Genomic DNA, 22,392 nt, shown 5'->3' with positions numbered 1-22,392 from the left:
GCTGATGTCAGATTGGCACTTTGAAATTGGCCATGGTAGGAGTATTGACACCATGGAAAACTGCAGACACTACAAGTCAGGGCCGTTTTCTCCATTTACTAGACATATTCTGGCACACCATTTCTACACCTGACTATCAATCCATCAGCAATGATGTACTGGACACCTCTCCAGTTTTGTTTTAGTTCTATAGGAGGCTGCCTGGCCTGTTTGACAAAGCATATAACCAATGCTAATTAGAAATCAGCAGCAAGTCATGTGGTCAAATTCTGAACTGTACTTGTTCCTTTGCTGTCAATTACAACTTGTATTTCTTACAGAACCCTATCACTGCAAGCTTATATACCGAGGAGTACAAATACATACTTGTGTACATGTATCTTTATCCTCAAAAATAGTTGGTCATGGAAAATCAACTTTCCTACACCGAATTTTTCATAAATGCTAGACATATCAAAGGAAGGCAAAGCACTGCCTTTCAGTTCTTCTGAAATTACAAAAGGTGTTGGCTTTTTACTTCCTTACAAAATCCTTTTCTTTGTGCTCTATTTTATTCATGTTTATCTATCCATTTATAAAAACTCTATAATAGGGGGGAAAAAGCCCTATTTGACAGTTTTTGATATTTATAGTGCTTTGAGAAAGAGCCTGGAGATTCAATTAAGCTTATTAAATGCCACATTTGATAAGCAATCTAATAAAGATGTAAAAGCACAATAGTGAGTGGGAAGTATTTATAAAAAGCAGCATTTTTAACCTAAGGATGAAACAACCAGAGAAGCAAAACTATTGAGTGAATTTCCTGGGTTGGGGAGTGGGAGAAAGGGGCCAGGTGCTCACAGGGATGGGTGGAAGGAGGGAGGGGAGGGGACGCGAATGTCTTCTGCTCTGAAGTGGGCTGGTAGTGCCGCTTCCACCTTTTCCAAATGTCCCTCTTGTTTTCTCTTTCTGGTTTGCTTGCCTCTTCAAATGCTGCTGGAAGCCTGTCTAATTAAGGGTCCGCTGGAGCCAAGGTGTCCTTCCCCAGGCTTCTCCCCTAAGCCCATCTCTTCTCTACCGCAGGGATCCACTTAGACTCATGGAATCCCAGCTTCAATCAGGTTTCCTTGCCCCATGGGGGAGAAAACGGACTAAGGACTCAGGAGCAAAGTCTATGACTGTCCAGCACTCACAAAGAATGGATGGCTCCTCGGAGAGTCCCCTCCTAACTCTGCTTTTGAATTTTTATGACACAGAGTCTCAGAAGGAGCTCGGTGAGAAAACTGCTGGGTAATTTGATAGTTTATTCCTTGGCAATTTGAGAATCAATGCTCCTGACTGGCGAGTTGATAAGAGATATAATAAGAAACTCTGTGCACCTGAATATTCCAATAAAAAGGGTGGTTGCCACCCTGGGGAGTGCATGAAGCTGCCTGAGATTCTGTAAGCCGCTTTCCTTCTGTAGCAAGTCAAGGGCCTTAGGTTACAAAACACAAGGCACCTTCCACATGAAACAAAAATAGTGGTGGTTTAGTATTAAATGACCAAAAAAATGTTTGCCTTTTTACTGCCAATGCACCTATTTTGGGGACTGAATCTGATACTTTTCAAGGGCTTTCCTGGTGGCTCAGCAGTAAAGAATCTGCCCGCAGTGCAGGAGCTGCAGCAGACGTGGGTTCAGTCCCTTACTCGGGAAGATCCCCTGGAGGAGGGCATGGCACCCCACTCCAGTATTCTTGCCTGAAGAATCCCATGGACAAAGAAGCCTGGTAGGTTACAGTCCATGGGGTCGCAAAGAGTCAGACATGACCAAAGTGACTTAGCGTGCATGCACGCATGCTACTTTTCAAAAAGAAGCAGTATGACATGGTGGCTGAGGCCTGGGGCTAGACCTGCCCCTAACTAGGTCGGGGCTCTGGGGGAGGAGCTCTTCCTCTCCCCTCCTTCATTTCCTCCTGGTCTAATACACGGATACTGCTCCCTGTGAGGGTGAGTTATAAGGATCACACCAGAAAAATGTTTGCAGAGTACTTGCCACAGTGTCTGGGAGAGGTATGAAATAATAATAATTATCGTAAGCATTTTGAGCACCTTGCCCAGGAAACCTGAGCTGAGAAAGACCCAATTTCTGCCAATACCACTGTCAACTTCAAGGCTGCCTCAATGCACAGTTATTTTACTCTGTAGAAGGGGGTAAATGGGTGAAACTCATTCTCAACTTCTTATTAATTTAAATTGTCAGGAAAGCCTTTGGTCCAATTATTTCCCCTGCCAGGTTGTCTCAGAAAAGGAAAGGAAAAAGGATGTTGGTTTCATTGGTGGACAAATTCTTGAATCACTCATGGTGCTGGAGTCTGATGAGGGCCTGGTCATCTCGAGAGGTGGGGTCACAGTCAGGGTATCTGACTAGCAAAGACTGAGGTCACAGTCAGGGGCTCTGACCACTACAGCTGGCACAGGCTCCCGGACGTGAAAGGCTTTCCTTGGTTTGGTCTCACTGATGCTAAAGCTGAAACTCCAGTACTTTGGCCACCTCATGCAAAGAGTTGACTCATTGGAAAAGACTCTGATGCTGGGAGGGATTGGGGGCAGGAGGAGAAAGGGACGACAGAGGATGAGATGGCTGGATGGCATCACCGACTCGATGGACGTGAGTCTGAGTGAACTCCAGGAGTTGGTGATGGACAGGGAGGCCTGGCGTGCTGCGATTCATGGGGTCGCAAAGAGTCGGACACAACTGAGCGACTGAACTGAACTGAACTGATGTGCCATAATCCATCTGGTTGTAAAATGAAGCTTGAAAAAAAGAATTTAGGCTGAGTTTTTGGACCATAAAAGTTGACAGGTCTTACAAGGAAAGCCTTTGTTTTCTACATATATTTGTATATTTGTGGATAAGGCCATATTTCCATTGTTTCCTCTCGGTAGGCCAGTTACTGCACAACAAACCAATTTTAAGTGGTAGCTAGTTGGTGGTCCTTTTCAGAGGCAGTGGGAAAACACAGCTACTATTTTCATAATAAAGTCATTGTCATACATTATTCCCAATAGCTGCCTTTAGAACACATCTTTCATTTTAATTGTTTGGAGAGAACTTCCAAAGCCTCAATGTTCTCATTTAACTTATTCCAGTCATGGAGATGGGGGTAAAGGCTGCACCTTTTCCATAAAGATGGGCTTATGGGAACTCAGTTAATTGGAAATTTTAAGGATGTCTTTTTCTCTTGGGTTCCACCTTGAAGGGTCAATGTAACAAGGTTTTCATGTGGGGAATTGAAATAGCAATTTAAAGCACATTTGTGAGGAGATATTTCATAATGTTAGGATATAGCCTAGCACATAATTGGGTAATTTAGATCTGGACACTAATTTACTTGAGGATTATTTTGTGAATGTCTCCAGATGGCTTAAATATCTTGAGCCAGGAATGAGAGCAAGTACATGTTTAATATAAAGGTTATGATGAAGATGTAATTTTTGGTTTCAGCTCTATCCTCTCCTCACCCTAGGCTGGTAATACACTTTCTCTAATCAAAAATGACAATACCATGTGCCTTATGCATCTCACAGAAATGCCAAGGGGGGTAAATGAGGTGACAAGGATGAAATAACTTGAGCTCTTTGGAAAGAAGGACTCTCTAAGCCTAAGTTTTAAACATTATATTCAGAAAATTATTTGCAAAGGACCATGAGCCTCTTCGAACTCATATTCAAAAAATCCCTTCCAAAAATCTTTTCCTGGAAATTCCTTGGAGGTCAGGACTCCATGCTTTCACTGCTGATTGAACCCTTGGTTGGGGAACTAAGATCCTGCAAGCCACACATACAGCCAAAAAATGGGGGTGGGGGGGGGTGGGGGGAGGCGGGGCAGGCGGAAAGCTTTTCTTTTCTTAATTACCCTCACCCATTCCAGTTACTTCTTTATACTTTTAGCGCCTTGGTATTACATTTGCACTGTATATTTCACTTTTCATCTATTGCATTATAATGTCATCTAGCCAGCTGCTCACCCTAGAAACCTGGGCACCATCCTGGCTCCTCCCTCAGACCTCAGCTCCAGTCTGATCAGTTCTTTGGATGCATCCACTTCCATGGCACTGTCATAGCCTCAGCTCCTGTCTCTCTTCACCTGGTTGTCTCTCTGCCACACACAGGCCTTTCTCACTCTATCCTGAGTGCTTATCCAGCTCATCTGTGCTTTTGAGAGATCATTTAAAACATAAACAGAATCCTCTCTTGTTCAGTTGCTGTCATGTCCAACTCTTTTGTGACCCCATGGATGATTTCCCAGGCAAGAATTACTGGAGTGGGTTGCCATTTCCTTCTCCAGGGGATTTTCCTGACCCAGGGATTGAACCTGTGTCTCATACATTGCAGGAGGATTCTTTACCACTGAGCCACCAGGGAAGCTTCTCTACGCCATGCTTAGCACTCTTGAAACTCCTTAGCTTAGCACGTGAGTTAGCTTAGTTCTCTTCAAACTCCTTACGCCATGCTTAGCACTCTTCAAACTCCTTAGCTTAGCATGCGAGACAGTTCTTTTTCTGGTCTCCAGTCACCCTTGTGGCCTAAACTCTCACCATTCTATTCTACCCACCCTATGCTAAGTTGCCCCAGAGAGAGCGAGGTTTGAGTTGTGAGCTCTCATAGAAATTAGCCCAAAGAAGAGCTGCCTGTGTTTTCCTAGCTTCTAAACTTTTGTACATGCTGTCCCTTTTGCCTTCAATGTCTTCTCCCTAACCTAACAGTTCTTGATAGATTTCAAACTTTAGTTCAAGCATAACCTCTACCATGAAAATGGCAAGACCCTCCTTTGAGTCCTGTCTGCACCCCTTTCAGGGCTCATCCACTGTGCTTTCACTGAATGATGTGCATGCTATTGTAAAAATGCATCATTCTGTATTAAAACCATTCCTTGATCTTGTCTGTTTCTTCCCACAGACTATGGGTTTCTTGCAAGGCAGTGCTAGACTTTTAAACTTTGCATTCTGAGCATCTAGCAGAGAGCCAGGCACACAGTTGGTCCTTGGTAAATTTCTGCTGAGTAGATGGATGAAATTATTATTCTGCACGGGTGACCGAGGATCAGCATATAATCAAAAGTTCCAGTGACTTGAGGCCTTGTGGATAAGCAATGATGCAAGAAGTCTATATACTATCATGGTCAAAACCAGACTACTGTATTTGGTCTCCAATATTATTGATAGCCTCTGATTTTTACTATGTGTGTATTAACAAGTCATTTCTTTGTGAATTGAAAATAATTTTCTTGGCTGAAACTGCTCTTGACAAGTCTTTTTCAAGAAAATTCTTGCCCCTTCTTTTACCTCCTATAAGCCATAAAAATGTTTAAACACAGAATACTCATAAATTAAGTCCCATAGATCTGTAGATGCCAAAGAAGGCAAATTACAATGTGCAACTTATTTATCACCAGATGGACCTGAGGTATCCACAGGCACAGACTCTCAGGATTGGAAGGGCCCTTTATTGCTGGAGAGGCGCTTACTTTCCTATGCCCCTTTCTAAAGCTGCTTCTCTCCATAGGAATGAATAGACAGTGATCCGATCACAGAGGAAGAAGAAAAGCGTTCCTACACCAGACACCTGGAGTCTGAGCAGCTTTTACTCATCCAAGTTCTGTGGCCCAAACAAGGAGCCTAAGATTTCCATTCAGCGAGAGCATCAATATTCCTGCAGTGGTGCAGGTAAAACACTCTGTCAGGTGTCTAGAAAGAGTATCTTTTGAAGCCCCAGGTGAAACTAACCCCTTGCAACAATTTCCTATCATTCCCAAGCGCTGGTTCCAGGAATGGCCTGGGGTAAGCAAGGTTTAATTAGTGAGGGCCAGTGGGCCAGCTGAGCCCCACCAGCTCTCCCAAAGCAACGAGCTCAGGTAGTGAGGAGTTGTATTTACAAGGTCTCTTTGTGGCTTCAAAGGAAAGTTACCAATAGGGCAGTAGCTAAGAGCTTGGTTCTGGGGTCAGAGCGGCTTGCATTCAGATCCTTCTTCTGCTACTTGCTAGCCATGTATCCCTTGGACAGATTATTTAGCTTTTCAGATCCTTAGTCTCCTTATTTGTAAAACAAGGAGAAATAGCACTACACCTGAGTCCTGCATGCCTGAAGCACAATGAGTGGTCCCTATTAGTAGATGTGATCACTATTACTAGCTATTCATAGTAATCCAAAGTAACAGAAACCTATTATGATTCCAATTCACATGCCATCTAGCCCACACCATTTTCCCAGATTCTAAAAATAACATCGAGTAGCACTCCAACTGAATGAGAACTGGGCAAAAGTCCTGCCACCCCATTTACAGCTGATAATTTGGGTTTCCATTTTGCCTACAGTTCCATTCTCGGTGTTGTTCTACTCTCAATATTATGAAAGTGATTTCCCTTAAAAAACAAAGAAACAGGCAGGACTTTCCTGGCAGTCCAGTGGTGAAGATTCTATCATTGAAAGGTAGGGGCCCTGGGTTTGACCCCGGTCAGGGAGCTAAGACCTCAGTCATGGGGCATGGCCAAAAAATAAAATTAAACAACAAAAAAACCCCCAAAGAAACTGGAATCAGGAAGCTGTGATACCAGGAAGCACAAACAATTACTCTACTGTCTGTGCCCCCAACCTTAACCCCCTCCCCTCATGCTCCATGGTTTGCAATGAGTTTCCTTGAGGGTTTGGGTGGCCTCATACAGGACTCTTCAGCTAGATGAGAGAGATTCCTAGATTGGCTTACAGAAGCAGTTGGCAGCCTTTCAACTAAATTCTATTTTATTAAGTCTATAAATTTGCTCAGAATCATGTTACCAGCTGGTAGGGGGTATATAAAACCACTGAGTTCCAGGAGAGAAAAAGAGTAAATTAGACTGAAATTTATCCAAAGGACTTAAAATGTGATTTACCTGTAGGCCAGTCCCTGGTTTCAAGTGAAAACCAAAAACAAGTTCAAGATTCACTATTTTTTCCTCATTTTCTTCTGGTTCACCTACTGAGCCCTGAAAGAGAAAACCAAGCATTGTTTATTTCATATAGTGTTTTTACCTTTACTTCTCATATAAAGGAGATGATTTCACAGCACTTCTTTTTCTATTCTAATCTACTGTTTAATTTCTTTTTTTTTTTTCATTATGCCACACATTCCAATTGCTTAAAGCAAGAGAAACGACATATTAAGCCTTTGAGAACTTTGTCAAATGATTTGTCTCATGTACTACAAACTGAATGCCACCATCTTACATTTTTCATAATGCATCTTGTGTTATGCAGTTTTTCCCTAGAAATGTACTTTGTTCCTTTACCTTGAAAGTTTCACAACACTCAAGATATTTACACCCTATTCCCAAAGAAGAATGCAGTTCCTAGAGTATCTGCAAATGGAGGGCAAGCAGAGGAACAAAATGAACATTTGAGGGCTCAGAGATGGAAAACTGGAATGGTTAGTGAATGAGAAGAGTTCTGTGTACTTCCTGCAAGTATCTACTAATTTTATAACAAACTATGCCAATACCTTTAGACTATATTTAAAATATAATATGTTAAATATGCAGCTTCCCAGGTGATGCTAGTGGTAAAGAACCCGCCTACTAAGGAAGGAGACGTACGAGATGCAGGTTCGACCCCTGGGTTGGGAAGATCCCCTGGAGGAGGGCATGGCAACCCTCCAGGCAACCCATGGCAACAAGGGATGTTCTTGTCTAGAGAATCCCAAGAACAGAGGAGCCTGGTGGGATACAGTCCATGGGGTCGCAAAGAGTAGGACACAGCTGAAGGGACTGAGCACGCATGTGTGTTAAATATATTAATACTAATATGTTATTCAAACAATAAAACTCCTACCCCTCAATGCAAGTAGTCATCCAGAGCTTAGCGTGTGAATTCCTTCAGCAGCTTCCATGTTGGACAAAGTTCTGCAGAGCCAGGTGGGAGGCCAGAAGTCCTCACCTGCAATGTTAGCCCTTATGTCCCCAAGCTACTAAGGTGACTATGTGTTGTTCTTATCATGACTGTATTGTTAATATTTCAACTTGCAGGGAACAAGGGTATTCAATATATGCACATCCTAAGCTTTGCTCAAAGGGCCTTTTGTTGGCCAGATGATGATTAAATTTCACTTCAAACAACAGTTCCCGACACTGGCAAATTTAGGTGTGGATGTGGCAGGTGCATATGTCAATAAAAGTTGCACATTCTCAGTAAGAAAAAACCTTCCTTACCTTAATCAGTGGTGGGAAATGAAACAAGTTTAGGTAATCGTGGGTTAATTTCTCAATGGCTGACTGTAAAAAAAAAAAAATTATTAATGACCTGATAATGCCAAGAAAGGATTAAAATTATTGTGCACAAATAAAGGCATTCTTTATTTATGTATTCCACTAAATGCCTTGGCGATGTTAATATCCAACATCTATTGAGAATAAACCTGATTGTTCAAAGTATTATAGGTAGTTTTATAATTAATGAAGGGAACAGGAAGATATTTTAAAGATGTTAAATCTCAGAGTAAAAAAATAAGTAAAAGCTTTCTTCAAACAATGGTAGAGTACAGTAGTAACAAGTTAATATTCTAGGGTACAGAATGCAGTCGTCACCCCGAGTAACCGTGGGAAAAACAACAAAGAACATGAATATATCACCAGAGGCTCCCTTTAGGGCTGAAACCTCACTGAAGGGTTTACTGCCCTGTGCAGGCTTTTCTATGGATTTGTGTCCAAAGCTCTGTCCTCCAATGGAACACAAAGAACTCTTAAAGGAAAGGAGGACAATTTAAATTATGATTCTTTTTCATACTCATCAGGTATAATCCAGCTTTTCTGTGAACCAAACATATCACATAGAGAGTAAAAAAAGTACCAATGTGAGAAAAATGAGATGCATTTTTTTAAAGTGAAATGAAAGCCGTTTACACCTGACAACAATCAGCACTTATTGGCTGTTTGGCTTTATTCTTTCTACACAGGCTTCCAGGCTCAACGAGGTGCGCACCAAGACAGGCTGAACAGGACAATCAAATAGCAAAAGGGTAGGGGGGCTGACCGTCCACTTTCCAGTTTCATAATCTACCGTGTGTGTGTGTCTGTGTGTGTGTGTGTCTGTGTGTGTGTGTGTAGAGCACTCTGACAAGGACCAGGTGGGCTCCTCCAGGCTGGAGGTCCCTTTGTGGTGTCCCATCCCAAATGGCCCAGCTTGAAGGATCCTTTCTTTATCTTCATTGCCTCAAGAGTATAGGCAATATATCCCGTTCTGCAGTGGCTTGGCCAAAAAGTTCATTCAGTTTTAAGTACAAATAAAAGACATTTTTCCTTTTCACCAACACTTTATTGAACAATGTATTCGCTAACCAAACGAACTTTTTGGCCAACTCAATATATGTGGAATCTAAAATATGACACCAACGAACCTCTCTATGAAAACAGAAGCAGAATCACGGACATAGGGAACAGACTGGTGGTTGCCAAGGGGGTGGAGGTTGGGTGGGAGGCTGGAGTTAGCAGATGTAAGCTATTGTACATAGAACGGATGAACAAGGTCTGACTGTAGAGCGCAGAGAACTGTATTCAATATCCTATGATAAACCGTAGTGGAAAAGAATCTTTTTTTTTTCTTTTTTTAAAATGAAAATATGCAGGATGCTCCCAGACCTCCCATGGAAAGGTCTGTTTCCATGATCCTTTCCCCTTAATCTTTCCCTCTGATATAAGCTTATTTGTCAGAAGTGCCTGGGACCCCAGCTGAGATTAAGAGAGCATCACCTGTGGGCTGAGCACCCCCAACCCTTCCCCACCCCTGGGACAGCCACTGTTAGCGTGGCCCTGGCTTTGGCAGAAGTAGAGGGTCTGCAAACCTGACTTTTGAGACCCCCCCACCTCTGGGGACTGACTGTCTTTCTGTGCACACGCAGATTCTTCCAGGAGCTTGAGGGGTGTCTCCAGTCCCCGCATATGCTGGTCACACCCTTCCTTTGAAACTCAGGACAGACACTCTACTCCCAAATGCCAAGACTCCGAATTAAGAGAAGCTGTATGTACATGTTTTATCTCTTTTCTGGGATGTAAATTCCTTAAGGGCAGGATTCTTTGTTCATTCACAGGCCCAGGACTCTGATTAGCAGGTATCCACTGTATTTGTTGAACAATAATTAGTAAGTCTGGACATTGCTCGCTTTAATGATACCAACCAGCAAGGAGAGAAACTTAGACTGTCCTAGGCTGGGTCTGGGAATATTGAAATCACTGTGGTTGTAAGAGGCAAAGGGGAGTTGGGAGCTTCTTTTTGGCCTCTGCTAAATAGGACAAGATTGACCAGATCTTTCTCTTTGAACCCTGAAACTCCTCTCTCTGTACGAGAGAAAAGAATATTTCCTACTGTGGGCCATCTAAGCCAGCATTGCTTTTCAGGATGGATTTGCCCACAGTCATAGATTAGTTAGTTAGTTCAGTCGCTCAATCGTGTCCCCATGAATCGCAGCACGCCAGGCCTCCCTGTCCATCACCATCTATTACCAGCATTTGACGTGTATGTGTGTGCATGAGGTTTCCTGTCCATCTTCTCAGAGGGAGCAGATGATAGGTTAAGGCTAAGCCATCATCCAAAGGGTGCTGAGGGGCTGTAAGGATGTCTTTATATGGATCCAGGGCCCACAAGATAGGAGTGGATGTGTTCTCTTTGGATCTCAGGGAAGATTTCCCTGGGAAGCCTGGTATCAGGAGCCCCAACTGAGGAAAAGGGAATGGTTGTTGGCATGTTGGTAGAGCCTTTGTCACTATATGGATTTGGATAAGAAGTTGCTTTTTCCACATTTCCTTCTTTATTCTATCTCTCTTCTTTCTAACTCATGCCTACCCCTCTATCCACTGACACTCTGGAGTTGAGGTGGTTTGGAGAGCAAATTTGATTTTCTTATAAGATCTCTCTTGAAACACACCTCTGATTAATAACAAGGTGCACACAGATGCAAGCAAGTGTGGTTTGGTTTGAGTAACTAAAAAACAAAACATAACAAAGAAAACAAAAAACCAGATCTGGTTGTTAAACTACAAAGAAAAACAACAACAACAACAACAAAAACAGAGGTTTAGCCTTGAAAGGGTTCAAGACTGAAGTTTTGAGGGGAAATGTTACGATTTCCCAAGAAGATGAGGGATAAGAATATACATATAGTAGTGTCTGTGCGGGTCAAAATTTGGAATATTACAGACTGAACACATAATTCTCATGGCTTTAGATGCTGTGGTGGTTCAAGCTTCACTCAGTCTACAGACATGCTGCGGCATTGCTGGGGTCCCTAAGGGATATCCAGTCTCGCCTCGAAGGAAGTCGCCTCCTACTACTGCCTGGGGCTGGCAGCTCTGCGGCACGCACGGCCTTAGTGTACCTGGCGCTTCCTCCCTCCCCGAGGCCTCTCCACAGGTGGTGCCTTGTTCCCAGAACACCTCCTCCCCATGTCCTTCACCTGCTCAACGCCTCCCGGTTCTTCAGCTCCCACGTCCTCCATAACTCCTTCACAGAAGCCGTTCCTCAGCCCAGCCTCACCTCTCCTTTGGGGCCTTTCTTAAAGCTGTCATGGTGATCACTTTTGCACGGTCAGCACCCCGTGTGTGCTATGCAGGTGTATCCAGGTGACTCCTGCTGGACCCAAAGTCCAACTCTTTTGTTTGGGGATTATGTGGAGGAAGTAGGGGTCCCGTGGGGGCAGCAGCTAATGCTCAACTGGTATAAAGTATGGCGCTATGACCATCAGCTCAGCCTCTAACACGACACATGACCCACTCCCTGGTAAGCGCTCAGTAGACATTTGCTGAGTTTTGGGGGCCAGCGTGAGGAACTCCGCCCATGGCAAAGGTCATGAGGAAGGAGGCTTGGCATACGCAAAGGCGTGATCAAGCCTCAGGAAACCCCCTGTTCCTGAGCGTCTACCCCAAAACCAGAGTCTGTTTTATGTTCTCCCCCATAACCATTTCTCTCGGAAAAGGAGTAAACGTGCAGCTCCAAGGCAATAAAAATTCCTGGGCGTGACAAGAGTGTTTCAGCTTACGGACTCCTCTGAAGGTTATCTAGCCCGCCTGTATAGGTTCGTCTGGCCACATGTGATTGTTTACAGCCTCCCAATCTGAGAGGCATGAGATGTTTTAGACTTACTAAAGGCAAATTCTTTTGGGGAGTTAGAAATTATTAGTATAGTGGGTTGGTTAGGAATTATATTGGTGAAGGGTTTTTCATTTGTTGTGTCAATAATTGCTGCTAATTCCCTGCTCTGGGTGGGACAAGGATGTCTCAGGTCAAACCTCTCTGCTGACACACTAGCTTGTGTGACAGGATTATCCATACTCCTGCCACATGATTGTTTACTACCTCTTAACCATAAACAGCACAGAGAGTTTTGGAGTATTTTGAGAGTCTTAATTAGCATAGGGCTTTTTCTTATCATTGAGTCAATGATTGCTGCCAGGTCTCCATATCCTTAGGCACCTGGGAATATATTAATCAATGTATTTGGAATATAGAAAAGGAAATATAGTAGTTTTTGATGTTAGCAATACTAGACTTTTTGAGTTAATGAAGTTTCTCTTTTGTAATAGATCACTGTGTTTGTTATAAATCACTGTGTCCTTGCTATGTGAAAATGTAACTTTATCACTATCTTAAGACTAAATAGATCTTAAGGGGAGCATTGGTAAAAGGATTTTCATTTGTTGGGCTGATGTTTGCTGCTAAATCTCCATATTCCCTGCTCGTATAATGAATATAACTAACATATAGGAGAAATAAGTATTAACCTTTAAACATATAGGAGAAATAAGTATTAACCTTTAAGATTAATCCTGTTAACCTTGGGTTAAATAAATTCCTTTCTTGATTGTAACTCTCTACACCCTCACCCTATAGGAATGCAACTTTATCTGGAGGGTGGTGCCTGGTTTAAGAAAAAACACCCTTGGAAGAAATAAGGTTTTTGGTTATCAGAAAGAAAGGATCATAGAATGTCAGCAGGTCTCACTCATGGCCAGAAGATGATGTAATATCCCTAAGACCCCCGCGTGACTCTGTATTCATCCCTACGTGTAACAAAAGGTATATAAGCAAACCCCAAAATAAAGAAATCAGATCAGTTTCCGGAAAGACTGATTCCACCATGTCGCTTCTTTCTTGCTCCTGTTTCTCTGGCTGAATTTCCATCTGGATTCAGCCTCCTTTTCTCCACTACACTATCTGCTACTACACTATCCGTTTCTAATCTCTCTATATATCTGTAATTAAATATGTATTTTTCCAAAGACGCCGACGCCGTCCCCACCTTCGAATTCCCTGGATCCACCGGGGCTGGACCCCGGCAGCTGATGGAGTGCCCCCCCTTTCCGAGGTACCTTTAAATGGATGATGTGGCCCTTGGAGACGATACCCATGTCTTTCAAGTCTTCTTCGTCAAGAAGCAGCAGTCGCTTCCCTGTAATGTTGTTTTCCTTAAACAAGCTTGCATACACACTCATCTCTGCTGAAGAGTCACCTGGAGGGAGTGATTAGAAGGCAGAATAAAATCAGATTCAATCACATCCCAAGCAAAGTTAACTCCATGAATTAAGAAGGTAAGTTATTCCACTTGCCTTTTCTGACGAGCTGCTGAACCCAAAAATACTGTGGAAGAGAGGACACACACGGTTTTGCAGATTCATTCATGGTCAGTGGCCAGACTTAACAGTAAGACACATGGTTTGTTCAATGGGTAAAATATGTTTAATTCTTGCTCAACCACAAAGGGAAAATTGAAGACTTGCTCTTCATTGTTTTAAAGCTTCACGTTTTTAAACTGGAGATATCCCTCCCTTTGGGGATCTTGGGCCCTTGGAGGACTACTGGTTTTACTTCTTATTTGAAACACATTTAAAAATCCTTTTGAGAAGCTTCTTACTTATAATGCCTTTTCCATTCATGTGCCAGTGGTCCACTGGGGTGTTCAAGGGCACTGGTTTACCCAGGAATTATATGAAAAACAGGGACCATATGGCAGTGGACAGAAAAATGGATAATATGCATCCTCTGTTCTAGGCCTGGTCATGAAGTAGCTTTGTGGCCCAAGACAAGTTAAAGCATGGAGCTTTCTACACAGAATGAGGTTGGACCCAGCGACCTCAGTCCTCGACTGTCGCTTGGCACATGTTTACCGTAGCCCTTCACACTACCCAAGCAAAGGGAGACAGAATGGTGGGGGCCAGACCCAGTTCTCTAGGGAGCCCTTGACCCTGGAATTTTATTTAAATGGTTTGAAAACCACTCAACCTCAGAGCAAAGACTAAAAATAGCTGTTGGAGTTCAGTGCCTTTGAAAACATTTCTTCTCAAATGAGACGGGCCAACTTTGCAGCAGGGGATGAAGGCATTATATCCAGGTCTGTGAACAGAGGAGATCCTAAGTCCTCTCTCGTTAAGCAGGGCTGGCAGGATATTTAGAATCCCTGGGGGCTCAGGGGATGGGAAATAGAGGCAGCGGGTGCCAGCGTCCTCTCCCCATGGAAGCCACAGAGATGAGCTCATCTGAAAGCAGCATCACTTCAGCAGAAGAACAAGGGCAGGAAGGGATGTGCCCTGGCCCCAAAACCAGACCAAGTCTGGTAAACCTTCCAGAGACCTTCCCAAGAGTTTCTAGTAACAAGTTGATCTTGGAGTACCAAGTCTGTTTCCTGGGGTGTGGGCCAGCTAAGGTTGGCATACAAGCCTTTCCCCCACTTTTCATTTAACGAAACCCTGAACTTATAAGTTGAACCTGGACAGACATAAACCCCTGAGGTCTCTGATCAAAAATTCTTAGCCCTGTTTTTCACCAAGGAAACAAGCTGCAGAGATACAACAGGCTAAGGAGGCTTGTTCCTCAGGGTGTCTACTCAGAGTGTAGGGTGTGGGATTTCCTTTGGATTTAAACAATCTCTCCACATCCTCTGCCAAACACGGGGCTTGTCTAGCTCCAGCTGTGGAGAAATGTCTGGGAACTCAGGTCTGTTCCTTCTTGGGAAGGTCAGAGTAAAGATGGCAAAATGAAAAGGGCTACGGCACTGCCTTTACCAAATTTTTTCCCACCATGGTTCAAGTCCAACCCTGATCTTCTGGGAAAACTCAAGATCACTTTTTTTCCTGGTATATTCCTTTGGTATCCTGGGAAGCCCTGTTAACTGGGATTCATTACTGCATTCTGGAACACCTTTCAGAGCAAATAGGGAGGTGGAATCCTCTTGTAAGATCTGATGAGATACTTGCTTTGCTCGAGGCCTTACTTTAAATCACTACTGCCTTAAAAATAGAAAAACATGGAATTTGTCAACTTCTCCAACTTAGACTTTCCTAAGGCCCAGACCCCTCTACCTGCATTTTTAACTTGTGGATCTAGTTATGAACTAGTTCTGCCCAGGTTGAAGGAGGTATTAACAGAAGCAGCTTACCACGTCATCTTCTGTCCAAGCACCAATCTCAAAGGAAGGCAGCAGCTGCATGGGAAATATGAATGAAATGGGGGAAAAAAAAAAAGGAATATTATCATTGTCTTTTTGGCTTATCCCCTCTTTTCAATATTTTAGCTCTGGGCCGATGCTCTGGCTTGGTTCTTTCTGCAGGTTATGTTGAATGGAAACCAATTTTCCTGCCTGTTAAGAGGAATCTCAGGGTTCTAAGGATGGTGCCCACAGAAGCCAGTCGAGTGTATCAACCTCTCAGTAACAATTCACTGCGCTTGGTGAACTGTTACAGTGGGACTGCACATCATGGGATTTTCCTCTCTTGGTAGTTGGCACACTGAAAGTAGTTTTACCTCCCACAAGAAGGCCTTGGAAGTCGAGGAATTTCTGACATTTGTCAGACACCAGAGCCTTCTTCGGGATTCTCAGTCAACATGGAGATCATTTGATTTTATTAATGAAAATTCCTAAGCAACCACTTGGTAACTAGATGTCGTAGATGCTTATTTTTAGAGGGGAATTTCTAAGTTTTAACTAAATGTCTTACTTGTACTATATTTTTAAAACCAAATATTAGAAGGACAGGTGAAATTGGAGCTGTCCGAAGGAACTCAGGTTGCGGAGTTGCTCTAACTAAAATTAAAGTAACCACCCTCCCTGGCAAGTGTACAAACACAAAAGACAACTTTTCAGGAGGACTCCCACCTGGCCACTTTCAGAGCCAAAGGGCTACTTGCTTCAATATATGTTCCATGGCCGCAGACTAAGTAATAAATATTAAGGTGGCCAAAAAGTTTGTTTGGGTTTTTCCATAACTTATGAACGTTTTGACTAACCCAATACCTACATAATGGGAGAAAAATTCTGTGTCTCATGACCTGAATTAGTTTGCTTTCACCATTATCATCCCTGTTGGCTCAGTGGTAAAGAATCCGCCTGCCAGTGGAGGAGATATGGATTCAGTCTCTGGGTTGGCAAGATCCCTGCAGAAGGAAATGGCAACCCACTCCAGTATTCTTGCCTGGTAAATCCCATGGACAACGGAGCCTGGCAGGCTACAGTTCATGGGGTCTCAAAAGAGTCGGATACAACTTGGCAACTGAACAACAACAGCCATTACTTGTAACTAACTCCAACTGGCCAGAAGGTTTGGACTGCTCATGAGATAATGTGGCAAAGTGTCTTTCAACCCCTGTTACAAATAACATATTTTTTGTGTGTGGGTGAATTGAAAAAAAAGTTGGATTTGGTTACTTTTATAATTATGTAAAAATCAGAGGGTGGGTGACTAATGCTTCTAATCTGCACGTATTTTTAATTCACATGCTCAAAACCTTGCTAGGGAAGTCATACCCCTGCTTTCAGGGAGTCTTTAATTTAAGGTGGTGACGTAGGTATGGATTTTACTTTTGGAGGAATTCACCTTCATTTTCGTTTCCTCAGTGCCCAGCAGAATGCCAGGCACATAATACCTGGTAAATCTTTGTTGAACAATTTGTTGAATGAGTAAAATCGAAGGCTGCATTTACGACAGAGCTAAATTCTCTGGTATAAACTTCAGTGTCTATGGCTATACCATGGAAAAAAGATGTTCCATAGACTAACATGGGGATGGAATGGACAGTGGCTTGAGCTGGCACAGCAGGGTGAGGAGAAGAGAGGTGACTCCTGGACAGGAGAAGCAACAAGGCAGGACACTGACCATGGGGGCGGAAGAAGGAAGGATAGGCGTGTCACATTTGCCTGACTGCAGCTCCAGGTACAGTGTGTGCATGTCTCAAGATAAAGGGGAAATGTAGCCAACTCTAGGGGGCTATGCAGAATTATCTTACAAGGCCACTAGTTACAGTGAATTTGAATTTGAATGCATAGAGTTAGAGATGTAGAGATAAGTTGCAAGGGTACAGATCGCTACCACCCCATATGTATTCCACTACCCCTATGTGCTTCAGTTCCTCCAGGGCTGCCCCTTCCTCCTCTGAAATACTTCGTGTTTGTAGTCACATGCGCTCATCTCCTTGAATAATGCAGGAAGGAGAGTGACTTGAGAAATAGGATCGAAAACAGAACTCGATCAAAGAAAACACATGACAAGTTTTATTTCTTCACGGGGCAGCTGTATATAGCTGCAGAAACATGTCATTCCTTTTTCCCATCACGGGATCAAATGTGAAACAAGGAAATTCTTTTATTAGTTCAAGAAACAATGGACTGCATCTCAGAGATGGTTGCTGTGTCAAGGCTGGCTTTACAGGGAGTGGGTGTGTATGCAATGTTTTGATTTTATACAATCCCCAAATGTTGTGCTGAACAAAACTGATAAATATTTCTTGAATAAAGGTTGCAAGTGAAACAACTAATCAAAACCAGCATTTCTGGTTTTCATGTCAGAAGGAGAGGGGAAGAGTTCTCTTGAGCTCTGAGAAAGGCTTATCAAGATGATGCCAAGGGAAGCGCACTGGATGCAGGGTGAGACCTCGTTCTGGTAGGATTCTTGCACGCTGCTTGCAAAGATCAGTGAGAGGAAGGCTGTGGAGCCAGGCACAGCTTCAAGATGGTTTGAATTTGGCAGGATAGGGAAGAAGAGTTAATGATCTCCAGCCACAGAGTGCCTTCCCATTTCCTTTATGTCTGCTGCACCTTGTTAACATATCAGTATTTCTGCTGTAGGGTGAGTTCTAAGTCTTTCTGTCTCTCTTTGGGGATAAAAAAAAAAAAACACATTTACCTCGAGACTGCCCCATCACTTTACAGTTTCATTATTTACACTCCAATTGATTTCAGGAGATAAGAGCTCACACTCATGGGCATGTGTGTGACAATGATTCGTTCAAAGGATGTTGGGAATCCAATCTAACAAGTCTCTGATATACACAGCCACACATAACAAAGGGATTTACTGTCAAAACGTTTATTGCAAAATGGAGTCTTGAAACAAAGGAAAGCAAAGAAAAGTTCACATCAAAATGAAATGTATGACACCAACTTGGATTTCTGAATACATAGTGGGCTTTGTGTTGGAATATCAAATTCCAACAATGAACTCAGTAACTGAGTAGTCTTACCACACAAGAGTAAAATTTAATCTTCCATACAAACATGATACAAGCTTTTGTCATACGACTTGCTTAGAATAACATTGCGATAGAATATTTGAGAAAAACGTTTTGTTAAAAAAAAAACAATAAAGTGATAATACCATCTATTCAAAGCTCACACTCAAAGAATATAAATATTTTCTATCATTTAGTACAAAAATTTTAAAACAGTGCAAAAGCAATATGTGCAGTGTATCTGACATTAAAGATCTATTATTCTGCACACAATATAAAATAGTCAATGTAGGTGCCTGAAACTCTAATTCTGAAGTAAATAATCACATGCCAGAAAGCTCCTCACAGGCAATGGAGCGCCAACTAAGCTGGAGTCCGAGGAAACATAGCTAGTTGCCCAGGTGCCCTGGTAGGCACTCATTCCTCATCAGAGAGGCTGCAGCTAGAGCTATCAGGCTGTGCTACAATCAAAAGAACAGAACAGATTCTTCTCTCTGGCAATGCTTAAAATCTAAACAGGAAAACGGTCTTATCCCAAAGCAGCAAAAGGTACCTGATTATAGAAAAAGTATGCTCTATTATGTATATGGAATAGTAGATTCTGCTAGTCTCAAGAGGCAGTGTGTCAAAGTCTAGTATATATATATAAAAAAGGATCAAGGTTTAACTCAAAATAAGTTTTAAAATGATCTTTCATGAAATTCTTCCCACTCCAATGAAACCTCTGGAAAACAAAGCTGTGTGCATCATAGTGCTGTGAGAAATCATTTTTGATCTCTCCCAAACCTTCCCCCACCCCAATTCCTTGACTTTCATGGGGATCAAGTTTGAATTCCCCAGCTAGTGTTAAAGTCTAACAAATCTACTGCATATTAAAAATCACTGGCTATAAAATGGCCCTCAACATTTCCAGAGCATCAGAAACAAGTGTGTCTTCAACCTCATCCCATTGGTTATTTATATAAAATATTAAAATATGATTTTTCTTAAAAAAAAAAAAAAACAATAAACAAGACCATTAAAGAAACATGACCTTTTAAGTTAACCTGGCTACTTCACAGAACTGTAGCTACCTCAGTGATATTCTTCTTTTTTATTTACTGTCAAATCAGTGTAACAGGAGACTAGCACCTTGCCCCTCTCTCTTAGTAAATTTAGCTGTTTCATAAACTTTCTACCAGCATTCTTAAGGGGAAGGAAACAATTTCCACAAGTAAGGATTTAAGATAAATGACATGAATCGACAAAATTCAGATTGCATAAGTAGTTGTAATTCTGAAAATGCATCTTTTGACTTGGGTAATTATGTTTATGGGGAAAAAAATGAGATGTGGAACTCTACAACCGCCAGGTTTAGCTAAGTTTCTTGGTAAAGGAAGGGACAATGTCATGGGCTTTTTGTATTTAATTGTTTTATTGGGTGGGCCTGGCACATAGGATTGGGGCATTGGGCACTAAATATACTCCCAGACAACCAAAAATATGCCCCAGCATCACCAAACATCATTCGGTGACAGTGCTATCGTGGTTGAGAACCACTGAGAGGGTGTCATCAAATCCTACATGATCAGCTTTGTGAGTAAAGAAAAACAGATAAAAGAGTAGTTATATTTTTCAGTTGTATGGCTCTGATAATTATTATCACAATTTGGAGTTTCAACTCTAATTGTGAATCTTCATATTTCTCTTTTTTTTCAGTTGATTTTTATTGGAGTACAGTTGATTTACAATGTTGTGTTAGTTTCTGCTGTACAGTAAAGTGAATCAGTTATACATGTATCCATTCTTTTTCTAGAGTCTTTCCTTGTATATAGGTCATTATAGAGTGTTGAGCAGAGTTCCCTGTGCTATACAGTAGGTTTTTATTAGTTACCTATTTTATATTCTGTTTCTTTAACTCAGATTCTCTTTATAAATGTACATTTTTATAAGTCGGAAGTATTTGGAAATAATTCTAACACCAATAATTTACCATTTAAAAAACTGACCTGAAAGGTAAATTAAAAGCTGTATAATTAACATCTTCATTCAAATGAAGATGACTAATGACTAATAAACATTTCTTTTTAAAATTAATAGGGCCAAAAAAAAAAAATAAAATAAAATTAATAGGGCCAATAATAGAGTCTAAAGTCTTCTAAATCATCTTCATAGATTAAATGAGACCACTTTAAGATTCTGTTTATATGATACAGATTGAAGGAATGTTCAAAACCCTAGAAAGGACACTGATTTGGAACAAAAAGTAAAATAGCCAGAGCCATACAGTAATTATCTATAGTTCAATGTTAGGTTAGAAGATTTCAAGCTTATCCCTGAAGTTATCAATTCTGCTATATCTGGAATCTTTGTAGTTTCTTGATGGTAGATTATTGAGCTATGACCATCTCTGGAATATTGGTCAGGAAAATGGCACAGTTGAGAGATTAGAGAAATATTACCTGATTGATGGTAAACCTATGGCTGGGTGATTATCCTTCTCTTTTGGCCCTATTTGGCTGCTTTTATTAATGCAAGAAAATCTTACGTATAATCACAATAGATCTAATTGCTATAAATTTTTAAAAATGTAAATTTTAAAAGTCCATCCCATTCATTTCAAACATCCTACATTTGTTGGTGGTTAGTCTCAAACAAGAGGCAAGGTCTACATTCCTAGAGGTACAGAGATCCCTAAATCCACCCACAGAGATTCCATAATCCATGAGGCCCTTCCTGACCACACTTGCAAGTCCACAAAACTCTCCTATGAGCCGCCGCCTCCTTCTCTGCTGCGTGTCCCAGCGTCCACTTAAGTGTTTACTATACGACGCATTTGTTCTGATTGTTGTCAGTCTCCACTCACTAGCATGTAAGCTGTATGAGGGCAAAGATTTTCATGAAGCCGTTCCCTAGAATGGTACCGGGCACAGAGGAGGGACTCAAGAATATTGGTGGGATGGATGACTTCGCCTTGGCCTGGGAAGACGTGCAACAAGAGGCTTTCAACTACCTGGTCTCTGGCTCTCCTTCACATTAGCAGTCACAGAGCCCCAGGGCATGCTGGGAGGGCAAGAGCTGAAACCCATCCCCTCTGCTCCACTCCAGGATCTTCTGCTTGAATGGCTTGGCTTGAATCAGGAGGACTCCTCTATATCTGAGTGCAGACAGGACGGCTATTTATGTTTGCACCTGTTCATCACCGGCACTATATTGTGCTGTATGGGTATATGGGTCTAAGTTTGCATAGACACAGGAAGTGTATCAGATTGGCTATGTGGGGATCCCATCCTCTAGGGAAAACACTTATGGCTTCTTTCTGTGTTTGCCTGGTCTATGGGTGGTAGCAGGGCCTGCAAACACGTCAGACTAGGCAAACCTTGCATGGTCTTCAAAGGGAGTCAGAGTGGATCGCTCGCATAGCTTACATTCTAAAGATGTTTGCTTTATCTTTCCTGAAAGTTGTTCACTTTAACTTTCATCTTATCCTACTTAACCAACATTACTTGGAATTGATAGTTTCACTTTCCAGGTTATAGAGACCACTTATTTTTTCAGTGTCTTTTCACTGACACAGTTAACAGTAGCTAACATTAACTGACCACTTACCATGGGCTTGGTATTGTGTTAAATGCTTTATGTCTATCATTTCATTTAACCCTCACAACAATCCTCTGAAGTAGGTACTATTATCATTCTCATGTTAAAGATGAGCAAACGGACACACAAGTTAAATAATTTGCCCAAGATTGCGCAGCAATTTTTGAATCACAAGCTGATTCCAGATCCTTCTCTTTATCACTATTCTGTACTGAGTGGTCTCCATTTCATACCCAGAACATTTTATTAGTAATTCTTCTCCAAAGAAAGCAAGCATAGCATATTGATCATTTTATGACATTTTCCTACCCTTAATGCGGTTAGAAACATGTCATG

The 22,392-nt window shown here is 42.0% G+C and overlaps 1 protein-coding gene across 3 annotated transcripts in view; it reads right to left on the bottom strand.

Moving 5' to 3' along the window:
- The window catches only part of MAP3K20 (mitogen-activated protein kinase kinase kinase 20), a 169,461-nt gene that overhangs the window by 22,920 nt on the left and 124,149 nt on the right, over positions 1-22,392 (bottom strand). For all 3 annotated transcript variants that reach the window (XM_040229363.1, XM_040229364.1, XM_040229362.1), the window contains exons 12-16: positions 15,413-15,457; positions 13,587-13,617; positions 13,350-13,489; positions 8,202-8,264; positions 6,891-6,983 (exon numbers count right to left, since the gene is read on the bottom strand). In XM_040229363.1, the coding sequence (XP_040085297.1) occupies positions 6,891-6,983; positions 8,202-8,264; positions 13,350-13,489; positions 13,587-13,617; positions 15,413-15,457 (372 nt within the window). The remainder of the gene's footprint in view (positions 1-6,890; positions 6,984-8,201; positions 8,265-13,349; positions 13,490-13,586; positions 13,618-15,412; positions 15,458-22,392) is intronic.

The sequence above is a fragment of the Oryx dammah genome, unplaced genomic scaffold, assembly GCF_014754425.2.
Source record: "Oryx dammah isolate SB20612 unplaced genomic scaffold, SCBI_Odam_1.1 HiC_scaffold_27, whole genome shotgun sequence".
Taxonomy (NCBI): domain Eukaryota; kingdom Metazoa; phylum Chordata; class Mammalia; order Artiodactyla; family Bovidae; genus Oryx; species Oryx dammah.
The sequence above is the reverse complement of the archived record's forward strand: the minus strand, read 5'-3'. Positions and strand labels throughout refer to the sequence as shown.